Raw genomic sequence first — 15,189 nt, 5'->3', positions numbered from 1 at the left:
TTGGGGTGAAACATGGGAGGTGCTGAGGCAGCCAAATTTGGGGGATGTGGGGCAGAGCCTCTCACCAGGCATCCCAGAGAGCTGAGGCTGTGGAGCTGCAGCAATTCCCACCTGACCCTCATCTCCATGGCACATATCCTCTGCTAATGGGCCATCTTTAAACCAGCTGGGGCAATCATCTTTATCTTTCCCACAGCCCATCCTCCCTCCAGGAAGATATCATCTGCTGCTGGCCCATTCAGTCCCACTGCATGACTGATAAAATTCCATCATCCCACTGGGAGATGCTCCAGCCAGGGGAGCAGCCAAGCCTTTCCTACCCAGATAAAAACTGAGATTTTGGACAGCAAGTTATCCATCTTTCCACTGGATTCCAGAGGAAAACCAGACCTTTCCACATCATCCCTGCACCTTCAGAGGAAAACTGCACCTTCTCCAGGAGCACTGCTCCAGCTGAACCACATCTGCCCCTGCAGGAGGATGCAGCCACCATTGAATGGGACTGTGCCAACACCCTGAGTGACTGACGGGTGTCAGCTTGGATTCTGACTCTGGCAGGGTTTTGGGATTGTTCTTTGTAATACTGCATTTCTATTTTCATTTTCCTAGTAAATAACTGTTATTCCTAATTCCCCTATCTTTGCCTGAGAGCCCCTTAATTTCAAAATTATAATAATTAGGAGGGAGGGGGTTTACATTCTCCATTTCAAAGAGAAGCTCCTGTCTTTATTGGCAGACACCTGTCCTTCACACCAGGACAAACCCTCTGCCATATTCAGGGCACCTCCCAGGTGCTCACAGCCCTGTGCAACCTGAGCTAAGACCCCCAGACTAAATCCCTCTGCTGGTTTTGGGCAAGGCACGAATTACCAAGGTCTGAAGGGGACGCACTGTTCCCACCTGGGTGACCCTGGTGCATGTTATCACCTCAAGTGCAGTGCTGAAGTGCTCCCCACCCCTTTACACAGCATTATTCCAGAGATGCTGTCACTGGGATGAAGGGAAGTGGAATTTGTCACACATTTTGGGAGGCACTGAGGCATGAAACTCAGAGAAACCTGGGTGAAGCCAAGCTAGGTGGTTATGAGGCTACTTACAGAGCTGACATGATGGATCATCTTCATTTCCCCACTCCTGCCCTGCTCACAGCAAATCCATTTGCTGGGCAATTAGACTCCAGCCATTACATTATGCTAAGAGGACGCTCCCCTGGCAGCAGCAGGGACCCCAACCAACCAGCCTGGAGTGCTGCCTGCCCATTCCCACCTGCTGGCAAGCCCAGGGATGCAGCAGCCCACTCTCTGCTGGCACTGGGGTTAAGTGAAATGGCCCTTGGGATGATTCTCCTAAGGCAAACAGCAGCAGGATGGAGATGGACGACCCCTCTCCTGCATACTCCTCTCCCAAGGGGTGTTGCCCAGCCAGAACTCCCATTTTCCAAGTGAAACAGCTGCTGGCAGCTGGCCCTGCCTTGCCCATGCCATCATCATCCCTCTTCTCCAAGCATCTCCCATCTCCCACTCCCTCTGCACGTGTGTGTGTGTGTTCCCATTTCTTCTGGGTGAAATAACTGACTACAGGGTCAGTCCACCTGAAAATTGCTCTCCCCAGACCTAAATGAAACAGATGGGCATTGATGATGTTTTGGGAGAAATTAATCAGCCTGGACCTGCAGCAGTGCCAGCAGCTCCCTCGGCCCAATCTCGCCTAATGAATTCAGAGCTCTCTGTCTTAATAGCTCCTGACAAGACTAATTTACTCTTGTAAGTGATTAGAGGGGGAATGATCTCTTAATTGTTGCTTAAGATCCCTTTTGGCACTGCAGGCAGCAGGCAGGGAGCTGCTGGGTTTGGAGGGAGGGGATGCTGGAGGGAGGGATGGGTGCTCAAACAGACCTCAAAAAAAACCACTTTTTTTTTTTTCCCCCTCAGAGAACAGGCACCACACACTGTTCAGGGTGTCAGAGAGGTGTTTCCAGATGCTACTTTGTTGTTTTTTGTTTTTTTTTAAGTTAATAATGCTTAACACAAAAAACACCTACCAACAGCAGGAAACACAGAAATAACTGTGTGTGTGTGTCAACACTTCCCAGGCTGGCATTTCCCCCTGGTGCATCTGGAAACAAAATCTCAAGGTGCCAATATTCCTAAGAGTCAATTACATATACACACAGAGTGCAATAGTTAAAAAGAAATGAAATTTTGACTGCCAAAGTAATTCCATGAACAACTTGACTGGTATAATGTCTCGCTGGAAAGCAGGCTGAAGGAAATCTCCCTATTTCCTGAGAAAATAGAAGTTCAGTCCAATTCCCATAAGATATTTCAGGCTCAAGTGTTTGGAGGGCAAGGTGCTTTGTGAGGGAGCATTCCCATTAAGCTGCTCCCATCCAGCTCTCACTCCTGCTGCTTTCCAGGGCTTCTCCTGGGGGTGAGCTCTGTGCAGGAGCCTGCACCATCCACCCAAACCAAGCCTGCTTGCCCAGACACCACCCCAAACCCCACAACAGGGGCTGCAAATGCCCCCTAGAAGGGTCAGAAGGCTCAGCTGGAAGTGCAGGGTGAGCTGGGCAGTCACTGGAGATCCCCCCAGACTCTCCCAACCCTCAGCATCTCTCAGAGCCACGTGGGTGCAGCAAGAGCCCTTCCTTAAAATGGGAGAAGGGGCCTCCATCCCAGCCTCCCAATCGATTCCTCCCACATTAGGAGCCAGTCAGGAGCCCTGATTGAAGAGCACAAGTTTAATGGACTGAGAGCCTGGCAGGGCGCCGGGTCGATTTCTGCATTTAATAAAAAAAACCCAAAAAAAACAACCCCAAAAAAATACCCATCCCCAGCTAAAGAAAGAAAGAAAAGCTCCAGCTGCCAATCAAAAGGAAAGCATTCCTTTGCCATCCTCTTCCGTGGGGCCCGTCCCACTTACCCACAGGGGTGTCCTCGTTGATCAGCAGGTAGGTGTCAAAGAAGTAGTTGATGAAGTATGGCAGGCGGTTGCCCTGGCCTGGGAAGAGGACAAAAGACAAGGAGTTATTCCCAAGGCTGGGAAAGGCTCAGGAAGGCTCCCAGGACAAGGGCTAAGCCCCACGAGGTCCTCCACGTGGGAATCACTTCCCTGCACCATCCTTTCTGGATTTCCAAAAGGCAGAGGGGAGGGGGAGATCCGACAGCACGGGCACCAAGAGCATCAATTATTGGTTTAGGCCAGGATTAATACCTGGCTGTGTTGCCTTGCCAGCCAGCCCAGCAAAGCCCCGTGCCTCTGCCTCTCCCTCTAATTGCCTCCTTTCACCTCTAATAGCCGGGCTCCTCCTTCCCACTCGCCCCGGAGCCTCATCAGGGGACAGAGCCAAGTGCAGGGCACGTGGGAGAGTGACAAAGGCAGGGAAAGGGCCAGGCAGCAGAGATCTGCTGCTCCAGGGAAAGAGGTGGAGGGAGAGGATGATGTGATGGTTTCCCAGGAAGGTTTGGTGCAGCGTGCTCAGCACCCCACCTCAGGGAAGGAGAGCAGAGCAAGCTTCAGCACCCTCTCAGCCTGGCAAGCTCTCAGAGATGCTCCTGAGACCTCCCAGACACCTCTCAGGTGTGCATCTGATAAATCTGCTCCTGGGGATGTGGGCACAGGGTGGGGGAGCAGCCCCAGGGCACCCTCCAAAACAAGGCAGGGATTTTGTCAGCGCTGCCCTCTTTCCTGAGGCACCAGCTTGGTTAAGCACCCTGAGAAATGGGAAAAGGCTGGAGGCAGCAGTGTTGCAAAGGCACATTTAAATCCCAGCCTCTGGAGTTAAGCACCTGGAAAGAAAATAAAAAGGAACCTGACAAAATGGGTTATTGGAGAGCTGAGAGCATCTCCAGAGGCTCAGCAGCTCACTTGTCACCAGCTGCCACACTGGGCCAGCAGGCTCCAGGAGGGGCAAATGAGGCTAAAACACCTCCAAGCAGCCCTTGGCACACAGGACTGGCTTCTGCAAAACCTTTCTGCCTCAAAATACATTTCTTAACATCCACCAGCGAGCTAAAAATAAGCTGCACTTTCCAAATCCAGCTGTGGCAGGTGCTGGGAGACTTCCAGAGCACCTGGCACAGGGGATCTGTGTGCTCAGGGAGGAGGGAGAGCAGCACCTGAGAGCTGGGAAAGGCTGGGCTGCCAATCCCGAGGGATGAAGGCTGCAGCTTCCTCCTGGGAGATTGCCACAGCCACCCAGTTATACCCTGGGATGCACCACCCCTGTAACCCTCAGCACAGCAAGGAGCTGGACCTGCTGGAGAGGCTCCAGAGGAGGCTGTGAAGATGCTGGGAGAGGCTGGGAAACCTGAGCCTGGAGAAGAGGAGATGGAGTTCTGAGCTCACCTCCTGCAGCAGGAGCAGGGAGACACCACTGAGCTGAACCATCCTTTTCCAAACACTCCAATCCCACTCAGGCTCCCCTTGCCTGTGATATCCCAGCTCATTTCTTCACCAGGAGCTCTGCAAACCTCCTGGGATGAGCTGCTCCCCACCTGGGCATCCCTTGATCCCTGTCCCAGTTAGGGAGACCCCACTGGGCTGAACCATCCCCTCCCAAACACTCCAATCCCACTCAGACCCTCCTTGCCTATGATATCCCAGCTCATTTCTTCACCAGGAGCTCTGCAATCCTTCTGGGATGAGCTGCTCCCCACCTGGGCATCCCTGTGCTGATCCCTATCCCAGGCAGGAAGACTCCACTGGGCTGAACCATCCTTTTCCAAACACTCCAATCCCACTCAGGCTCCCTTTCCCCTAATATCCCAGTTCATTTCTTCACCAGGAGCTCTGCAAACCTCCTGGGATGAGCTGCTCCCCTCCTGCAGAGCATCCCTGAGCTGATCCCTGTCCCAGGCACAGCAGCTGTGCCAGCACTTGCTTATCACAGGGATGGCATCCCAAGCCCTGGGCAGGGTTTAGGAGAGCAGGGCTGGAGCACTGCAGAGCCTCCAAATCCCTGTTTGCCCAGGGTGTGCAGTTTGTCACTGTGGGATGAGCCCCCACCCCAGGACAGACTGGCAGTGACTTCTCAGGGAAGCAAAGGATTTGCTGGACTGGCTTTTTTTCCCCTTATTTGTCCCCTTTCCCAGAGTTAGCCAGTGAGGCTCTCCTTGATCCAACACCAGAGGGAGATTGACTGTGCCTGTCACTCACAGCTCATGTCATCCTCTGACTGCTTAATCAGCCTGCCAATCTGGGCAGGCCATCTCCAGCCTCCAGGAGGGGGGAAAAAAAGCCTTTATTCCAAAGGGCACAGTGCTATCACATGGACACACACTGGCTATTGTTTATCAGCCAGCCTCTCCCCACACCAGCACCCAGGGGGGGAGGCCAGCCATGCAACAATCCCAAATTTCACGGGGCTTTGCTGCACATTCACAGCTCCTATGCACCCTGTGGGTTTTTATCACACATTTCTGCACCAAAAAGCCATTGCCCCACCAGATCCCTGCCAGAAAAAACCCAGAGCATCAGTGGAAAGAGCTTACAGAGGAGGCTCTTCTAGCCCACAGTCCTGCCTTTCTCCTCATCTGGAATGAGAAAAGACGTTTTGCAGCTTGGACAGGAGGTATTTTATACTAAAGCATGGTTCTGGTCCCCATTTTGCTGCTGTACAGCTACCAAGCTTCTGGTTCACATCCCTCCAGTTTTATTTAGGTTCTATTTCCATAAATTGACCTCATGCCAGCTCCAGCAGCAGCCCTGCCTTGGTAAAGCCACATCTGGAAGCAGCCAAGAGCTTTCCACTGGGATAACACTGGGAGCATCCACTGGTTCACCAGCACATCCAGCCTTCTCCAAGGCTTTTCCCAGCCCCTCCCAAAAAAAAAAAAAAAGAGCCAGGTGTGCAGACAGCAGGGACTGCAGGAAAAGTGGGAGCACCATGTGCAGGTCCCTATGATTTTGTGGGATGGAGAGAGGAGATTTGCTCACCCCAGCAGGAGCACAGGAACCACCAGTCTGTGCCTTGCAAGCAGACTTACCTGGAGAGACCAGCTCCAGGAGCAGGAGCAGAGGCAGGATCTTGCTGGCAGCAGCCCCCTGAGGCTCCATGGCTCCTGCCAAAGAAGAGAGGCAGTGTCAAGCCCAGCCAGCACCTGGCAGATGTGATCTTGCCCCCCAAAACCAAGCTCAGGGTGCAGCCCTTGGTGTCCCCAATGTCAGGACATCAGTGATGGGAGCCAGCATTCACCTGGAGGATACTCCATTCTTTTCATTTTTCTGCTTCCCAAACCTCCTTTCTCTCCACCACAACGAGCAGGAGAGGAGCAGCCCCAGCTGGGATGAGCTTTTCCCAAACAGCCAAGTGCCCCTTTGCCAGGAAATTCACACACCTGGATTTTAAAGCACAGTGGGCAGAGTTATCCCAACCCAGCTAAGGGAAAAAGAGCTCTGCCCCCCTCTTAGAAATCCTCCCAAAGGAGCTCCAGCTACACTTATCTTTATTTTTACTGATGGATGTGTCAGAGAAGACAGCTTGTAACAGCTCTGTCACCACAGAAAGGGCCTGAAATTCTAATTTCTCCTGCTATTTTGCTACAGAGAGGCTCTGAGCTGGAGGCCTGTCCCCAGACAAGAAAAATGGTGCATTTTGTGCATCTGCAGGTGTTTCAGTGCAAGCCTGGAAAAACATTCAGGTGTAATCATGCCCATCACTCCAGAAAACACAGGGCAGGAGAGTTTAAACCTCCACCCCATAACAGGCTTCTCATTTCTGCTTGGTGTCAGCAAAACATCCAAAAACATCCAAAATCCCAGTTTCTGAACAAAAATAGCCACTTTCCCAGGAAACCCTGGCAAAAAAAAAAAAAAAAAAAAAAAAAAAAAAAAAAAAAAAAAAGGCAGAATAGGTTTTTGTGGTTAAGAAAACCCAAACATCTCAATTTCCTCCCTGCTTTAATAGGTTTTGGGGAAATCTCAGCCAGCATGGGATGCAGAGCCCAAACTCTTGGTGCTGCAGGCAGAAAGGATGAGATGGAAATGATGTGCCACAGAGGAAAACACCAACTTTCTTCTCAAACAGCATCACTCTCAGCCCAAGTGAGCATGAACATTATTTTCCAGCTTCACAGCCTGTGCTTAAAAAGCACCAGGGCAGTGGAGAAACAATTTACTGGCAGCATCCCCTTTGGAGTGCCAGGATAAATCTAAATATTGGGTATTCCAAGCCAGTCACTTCATTATGTAAGTAATTGCCTGAAATGTCATTTTGATTTTCTCTGTCTTCATTAATATTGCAGCTCCTTGAGATGCTTCACTCAAACACTGCAAATTTGAGGAAGAGGATGGAGAAGCCTCTGGGGAGAACTTAAAAAATTGTGGTTAGGAGCAGATTAAATTGCACCTTGTGCCTTTCCTCTTTGGAGGAAGCACTCAGTGCAGTTTCCAGCATGGAAACCTCCCTGGGAGCTCAGGTGTTGCCTCCTCCTGGCTGCCAAGGCTCTGATGTTAAACCAGAGGTTTCCCCATCTGCTGGCAGCTGCTCCCAAGGCACACAGAGCTGAGGAAACTCCAGCAAATCCAGGGTTTGCAAATTCAGGGATCTGCTGGGGTCAAGCAGAGGATTTTCAGCCTGATTTCTCCAAAGCCTGCTCTTTTCCAAGCCTGGGAAGTGGCTTTTTTCACAGCACTGCTGGATCCCTAAATGTGGCAAATCCCACCTGCTCCAGGAGGATGCTGCCTCCTCACAACCATGGGAACCCACTGCTGCATCCCTAAATGTGGCAAATTGGCAAATCCCACCAGCTCCATGCTCCAGGAGCCTCCTGGCACCTCACCCTCTCAGTGGATCATCCCACAACTGCATCCCTAAATTTGGTAAATCCCACCTGCTCCATGTTCCTGGCACCTCATTCTCCATGGAATTCCACTGCTGCATCCCAAAATGTGGCAAATCCCACCTGTTCCATGCTCCAGAAGCCTCCTGGTACCTCACTCTCCATGGATCCCCACTGCTACATCCCTAAATGTGAAAAATCCACATTCTCCAGGGGTCTCTTGGCACCTCACCCCCATTGAATCCCATTGTTACATCCCAAAATGTGGCAAATTGGAAAATCCCACCAGCTCCACGCTCCAGGAGCTGCCTGGCACCTCTCCTCCATGGAACATCTCACAACTGCACCCCAAAATTTGGCAAATGCCTTCTGCTCCGTGCTCCAGGAGGCTGCTGACACCTCACTCTCCATGGAACATCCCACATCTGCATCCCTAAATGTGAAAAATTGGCAAATTTCACCAGCTCCCTGCTTTAGGAGGGTGCTGGCACCTCATCCTCCATGGAACCCCACTGCAGCATCCCTAAATTTGGCCACTCTCCTGATTTCCCAGCTTCCCCAGCCCTCTGCCCCTTTAAAAATAAAAAAAAAAAAAAAAAAAAAAAAAAAAAAGCAGCACTGCTAGAAATGCACCTTTCCTCCTCATTATTGCCTCTTGGCCAGGGCTTTACAATAAGTAGGATTCAAAAGGAAAAAATTACAAGTTAATTCTGATTTTTTTTTTTTTTAATTTTTTTTTTATTATTCCCACCCCCGTATTGGCGTGAGCCATACCCAAATCATAATTCCCAAAAATAACAAATTGCAGAACAGGGGCAATCAGGAGTAAATTGATATTGATAAATAAGCTTTTCTCCCTTGCAGTAGGTGGTTTATTTTAATCTAATGAGTTTTATATTTTCTGAGCTTTCAGATTCCATGATGTAGAGCCGTCCTCGCTAGAATTACAAAGCACTTTGAAATATTGTAATTTTATGGCTCATTTTGTCAGGACTCCTGAAAATGAGATTTGTTCCCTGTGAAAAAATTTGCCCCCTTCTTTTTAATTCTTTTTTTTTTTTTTTTTCCTTTCTTATTCCCTGCAGCAAAAGGAAATAAAATTTCCCTTTTAAATAAATACAGGCCAGGATATAAGGATCCCCACAGGGAATAAGGGGCACAGCTTTTGGCACCTGGCACAACCCACCTGAGATGGTGTTTGCAGGAGAAAAGAGCATGAAAAATCCTCTCTTTTCTTCCTTCACCCCAAAAATCAAAGCTGAGGTTGGGACAGGGATTTTTTTCTCCCCACAAAGTCCTTTTTATTTCCAGAGAAAAAGCTGGAGCTGCTCCTTACTGACAACTAACACCCAAAAGTTTCCCCCACTTCCAGCAGTTAATTTCCATTCTTTAATGGATTATTTTTACATTTTTTTTAAATCATTTCAACAAGGACAGGAGTGGAAGTATTTTGGCTGGTGCTTCCAGATGTTTGCATTCCCACAGGAAAAATAAACATGAGCTGCAAAGTGACACCAAGACATCATTTAACCAAAAAAAAATCCCAGGCCCAGAAGGAAATGCCATCCTCAAACTACTCAGTGCTTGCAGGAAGGCTGTGGCTTGGAAACTACATTGGTTTTCCCAAGCCCCTGACACAAGATAATCCAAATAAATCCCAAAATCCAGCCCAGCTCTGCATGAGCAACACCCAATCCTTTCACCACAACTGTGGCATCTCCAAGGAACAGCCAGACAGTGCATCCAACTCAACTTCTGCATCCATGGGATGCTGAAATAACACCCTGGGAGCTTTGGGAAGCATTTTGGAGCATTCCCTCCTCCACCAGCCACCGCCACCATGGTGAGGGCAGCCTCATTTTTGGGGGGAGAGAAGAAAGAATTCCCATTTTTTTTCCCTTTTTAAGCAGGGCAGCCCAGCCTCCAGCACTGGTTGCTAGTCACCATGGGCATCATAGCAACCATTTTCCATCACAAAGGCTCTCCCCAGCTGGAGCAGCAGCTCCTGAGCTGGGAGCAAGGCTGGGATGGGGCATGGAGAGCAGGCCAAGAGGCTCCTGGGCTGCAGCAGCACTTGATGCTAACGTGGGATGAAAAGGTGGAGAGGCAGCCAACAGCAGCAGAGCTTGGCTGGAAGGAGGAAAAAAAGGAGGAGGGGGGGGGGAAAAAGGGTGGGAATTCTTGCTTTGGGAGGAAGTGGAAGCTGCATGCAGTGAAGTGACACTCACAGTCTGGTCTCACAAGACAGGAGCCTCTCAGAAAATGTACAGGAACAGACAGAGTGGCAAGTGCCACTGAAGGGCTGACTCCAAGCCTGATGAGGGAATGGGATGCCAGACACTTTGTTCCAACACCTCCCTCTGACCCAGGGCAGCTGGCTGGGCTTCCAGCACTGCCATGGAGCAGTGCAGGAGCAGTGTCCAACATCCCCAGGCTCCCCCACACCACCCTGAGTGTCTGCACTGCTGCCACCCTGGGTTTTAGATTTTGTATTTTCAGAATCTCTGCTGCTTAGTGTGTAACTCTGAAACTTCATTTTTGGTGTGAGTTCCCTTCACAGAGTAGTTAGATAAAACAATTCCTTTCTAGCTAGAGAATCAAGGACAACCTGTACCCAAAAAGCAGAAACAACAGGAGGGAAAAGGGCTGAGACTTCATAGACTAAAGCTGTTTTTGGATAATTGACCCCAATATGTGGATGAACCAAAAGTTATGAAAGTGTAAAGATTTGTGAGCAGGATCCAGCTCAGATTTGATTTGGGTGTAGCCCCAGCCAGGCTCTTGCACTGCCCAAAGTGTCTCCTTTCAATAAATCCCTATTTTATCCCTTTTGCTCCCTCCTTGCCACATCCAGCTGCAGCTTTCCAGGCAAGGATTTCCCTTTTTTTTTTTTTTACAGCAGGGTGCAGGCTTTGCCCCACAACAGCAATAAAGGATTCAGCACCACCAGCTCTTCCCCAGCAGCATTTTTAAGCCCTGCCAAAGGAGGTGGGTGAGTTCTTTAACTCCATCTCCCTTGGCAAACACTCAGATGCTGCTCCAAGCCCAGGACTTTGGATATGTGTGTGTGTGTGCTCCTGGGATTTTATCCCTGCCTCCTCCTAAGCTCCAGGCTGGGAGTTTGCAACATTAAAAAAGAAGCAGCAAAGCCTGTGGTAAGTGGAATGGTAGATCTTCAAAACAGAGTGGGGGAAAAAAGGGATGCTTCAGAAAAAGGGTGAAAAAAAAATACAACAATGGCAGGAAAACTCACAAAAAAACCTTTACAGAGCTGCAAAGGCTCTGAGGCTGTTTCTTGCCTCATCCAAATCAAGAGGGAAGTCACACAAAGCTCACTTCACTTCCAGAGAGGCACTTTGCTGCTCCAGACCTCTCCAAGACCTGCTGGCTGCTCCAGCTGATAAAAAGAGAAGCTCTGGGGATAATCACCCCCTGGCTGGAATTGTAGGAGCAGGGAAAAAAAAGCACAGGGAGAGGAAGATGGGGATAACCCCCTCAGTCCCAAAGAGCAGGAGAGCAGGGATTGAAGGAAAGAAAAGCATGCAGCAGGATGAAGTTATTTGGATTAATGACAGCAGTTCATCACCAGTGACAGGCTTGTTCATGAGAGCCCCCCTGAGACCCCAGATGTGAAGCCATGGGCAGGGACATCTTCCACTATCCCAGGATTCTCTAATCCCATCCAGCCTGGTCTGGACACTGCCAGGGATCCAGGGCCTGCCCACCCTCCCAGGGAACGATTCCTTCCCAAAATCCCATCAAATCTCCACCTTGAGGGACTGAAAGTCACCATGAACAAATATCTCCTGCTCACATTGAAACCTCATGCTGAGCACAGCCCCTGGATAAATGCTGCCCCAGCCCCTGGGCTTTACCAAACCCCTGGCAAGACCCAGGACAGCTGCAAGATTTGGGTCTCAATCACAGGAATTCCCAGTTTCTGCCCATTTTGGATGCAGAATTCACACACTGATGTAGAGACAGGCAACCACATCAGCACCAAGGCAGGAATTTTCACCTTTGTAGGTTCTGGGCCACAAAAGCCCCCAAAAAATAACCCTATATCTTCTGTAACATTATTAGAAGTCTTACTGGAGGGAGCAGGATGCTCTAAGTGAGGAAAAACACAGAAGTTTCTGGTTGCACATGGAATTGCTCATGCTCCAGCCCAGTTAGCCTGGCTGCAGCATCCTGCCTGAGCAGCTGGGATATTTTACACCCTAACAAGAGCCCCCTCATCAAGCCAATCCCATATCCAAAAGCCTCTTAAATTAAATTAAAAAAAAAAAAAAAAAAAAATCTGTGCTCCAGACCATCTGCACAGAACATCTCAGAAACTTCAGAAACTGAATCTTTTTTAAGAGGTGCTTTCACCCCCTCAGGAGAGGATTCCAGAGTCCTTTTTCCTTGCAGCAGGAATGGTTTGGTGCTTTCTCCCTCCCTGCATATCCAGGTGATGCTCCTAAAAAAAGGGAAAAGGGCTGGGAGCCCTCCCTGGCTCAGCCACACTTCCAAACATTGCTGCTCCCACTTATGGCAAAAAAAAAAAAAATAAAATTACAAAGAAGGGACTACATCAATGTTTACAGTTTCCCACAAAGATAGCGTTTTACAACTCGGTGTTAAAACATTGTATTTTTTGTGACACCACCCGACTCTTTGGGAAACAAGAAAGTGCCGGGGGTGAAGGAGAAGGGAACAGCACAGAAATTCCTCCCCTCCTTCCCCAGGACAGGGGAAAAGCAGAGACAAAGATAAAACTCACTCTGCCGGAACAACCACCTGGATTTTCACACATCCCACCTCCCCCCCAAAAAATTTTAAAAAAATTAAAAAAAAAAAAAAATCTCAAACATCTCTATCCCACATGCAGGGAGCATCCCAGGCTCCCAGCACCGGGAGGATCCCGGTTTTTTGAGTGCAGCTCAGCTGCCAAATGCGAGAGGAAAAAAAAAATAAAAAAATCCCGAACCAACAACAAAGAAAACACACATCGGCATAGGAACGTCCCATTCCAGCATCCCTCTCCTCCCGGAAAACGCTGATGGGTAGAGAGGCGGATTAGGGAAAGGATAATGGGCAGAACATGGATTTAAAGAAAAGAGGGACTGCAGGTTTTGTGGGAGGCGAAGGGAAAGCAGCAGCAAGTAAAGAATAAAAGGGGGGAAAATAGAAATAAAGTGTTTTCTCGAAACGTTCAGCGTTTTGAACTTATCCCAGAAACTTTGCAGCTTCCCGGCAACTCCGAATTAAAACCGGGGATGGGGGAAGGAGCAGGGCACACCTCGGGGACAGGACAGCGGGATCACCGCGCATTTATGGGGTTATTTTCGGGAAAAGGGCAGCAAGCTGGGCTCCCCCTCTCCCAGGAATAATAACAATAAGAGGGGCTCTGCTGCCAGAAAAGCGGGTTGAAAGGAGATTCGGGAAAAAAGCCGCCCCCTGGGAAAGTGACCCACATCCCACCCCTCCCGCAGGGATAAAGGGAGACAAAACACGGGATAAGCACGGGGAAGCGGCGGGGAATTACCTGCGGTGGATGTCTCGGAGCCCGGTGTCAGCGGCGACCCCCCATGTCCCCCCTCCCTTACTGCGAGCAGCGCAAGGAGGAGGAGGAGGAGGAGGAGGAGGAGGAAGGGGAGGGAAAGCCAAGGAGCGCGGAGATGCTGAAGCGAGCGGAGCAGCGCCCCTCGCCCAGGTACCCGGGATTTCAGCTCCTCCTCCCCTCCCTGGGGACCCCCAAAATCCCCCAAATATCCCCCAAATCCCAGCTTTGCCCCCAAACAGCTCCAATCCAACTTCAGCCCGCTGGGTACCCAAAGTTTAACTCCGCCCCGGCGGGTTTAATTCTCTTTTTTTAAATTTATTTATTTATTTATTTATTTTTTATTGTTAATATTGTTGTTTCTCTGACCTGCGCGCGGGAGCAGCTGGCAGGGCGCGGAGAGCGTGAATAAATCATGGATGAGCAGGAAAAGCGATCCGGGATGGAGATTCCTGCCCGGCAGCCTCGGGCTGTGGCTGCCGTGCTGCCCAGACACGATTCCCAGCAAATTCCCTCCTGTATTCCCAGCAGGACATTCCTGCCTCCACTCCTAGCCCTCCCTACCAGCAGCTTTTGGGAAAATAGCCAAATGCCCTTTTTCACCCAATTTTGGAAGTGACAAAATCACAAAATCCACCTGCAGTGACACCAGCACTCACACTGAAGGGTGACCCCACATTCCTGGACCCCAGGAAAGAACCAGCAGGGATCCCAAGCAGGGATTTGGGTCCTGCCCTGCTGCTCACCCCCTCACAACCAGCTTTGATCAAAATGCTGAATAAATTCACTTTATGCTGTTAAAACCCACCCTGGAGCCATCAGAGAATCCCAGAACGGTTTGGCTTGGATGGGACATCAAAATTCATCTCAGACCAGGCTGCTCCAAGCCCCATCCAGCACTTCCAGGGATGTGAGGAGCCTTCCCCTCCACTCACCTGGTCCTGGAGCAGGCAAACACCCCTGCAGCAGCAGGAGGGGGTAATTAAACCCAGCAGCTTCTCCTAATTAAGCCATTAGCACAGCTCCGGGGTTGATTGGCTGGAACTGGGCTCAGGTGTGCCCTGGGGATGGGGGGATTGCACCCTAAACCTGCCAGAGAACACCTGCAGCTGCTTTGGGGCTCAAACCCAAGGTCCTGGCGGGCAAGGAGCTCTGTGCAGATAATTGAGGTGCTGGCAGGTCATTTCCTCACATCACATCATCCCTGGGCTGTGCCAGGCTCATTAAGGGATTGGTTTTGGTGCTGGCACCAGTTTTGGGGCTCACCAGGAGTGCAGAGGGTGGTACTGAGCTGAGCCACCTGCTCTGGGGGGTTTCTCCATCTCTTTCTCACCCTCTTCATCATCACAGTGTCCACCCCAGCCCACAAAGCCAGGGAGGTAATGAGGGGGGAAAAAAATGACAAAAAAGGGAGGAACCAAAGCAAAACTATGGTGAGGATGTGTCTCAGGCCTGTAGCTGCTCTGACTCTCACTTAAAGCCTCTCCTGATAAATTCAGGTCAGGGTTTCTGTTTAAACAGCTCTCCTCTGCCAGGTTCCTGTGCCTTGGCTCCCCACCATGGATTCCTGCTCACATCCAGGCTGGCTGGGAGAGGTGTCACCTGTTTTACATAAATCAGCCCTAACAAGGGGCTCCAGTCCCATTCCCAATGGATTCCAGGCTGCAGCCTTTCCATGGAGCAGGAGGGGGAGGACTGGGGGGATTTCAGTGCCCAGCTTCACAAGACACACAGGAGTTGAGTATCCTGTGGTCTGTAGCTCCCTGTCAGGGTGGGTTTGAATCAGGCAGGGTCAGCAGTAGCTGTGTGCAGGCTGGACCCCCAACCAGCTCACTGAGCTGACATTCCCAAGCTCCTGTTTGG

General features: G+C 50.3%; 2 protein-coding genes across 2 annotated transcripts in view; both read right to left on the bottom strand.

Moving 5' to 3' along the window:
• The window catches only part of CDH23 (cadherin related 23), a 157,787-nt gene extending 154,027 nt beyond the window's left edge, over positions 1-3,760 (bottom strand). The window contains 3 exon segments of the mRNA XM_056495621.1: positions 2,923-3,000; positions 3,573-3,669; positions 3,671-3,760. Coding sequence (XP_056351596.1) covers positions 2,923-3,000; positions 3,573-3,669; positions 3,671-3,760 — 265 coding nt within the window.
• The window catches only part of UNC5B (unc-5 netrin receptor B), a 132,962-nt gene that overhangs the window by 55,202 nt on the left and 62,571 nt on the right, over positions 1-15,189 (bottom strand). The window lies entirely within an intron of this gene.

The sequence above is a fragment of the Oenanthe melanoleuca genome, chromosome 6 (assembly GCF_029582105.1).
Source record: "Oenanthe melanoleuca isolate GR-GAL-2019-014 chromosome 6, OMel1.0, whole genome shotgun sequence".
In the NCBI taxonomy this organism is placed as follows: domain Eukaryota; kingdom Metazoa; phylum Chordata; class Aves; order Passeriformes; family Muscicapidae; genus Oenanthe; species Oenanthe melanoleuca.
The sequence above is the reverse complement of the archived record's forward strand: the minus strand, read 5'-3'. Positions and strand labels throughout refer to the sequence as shown.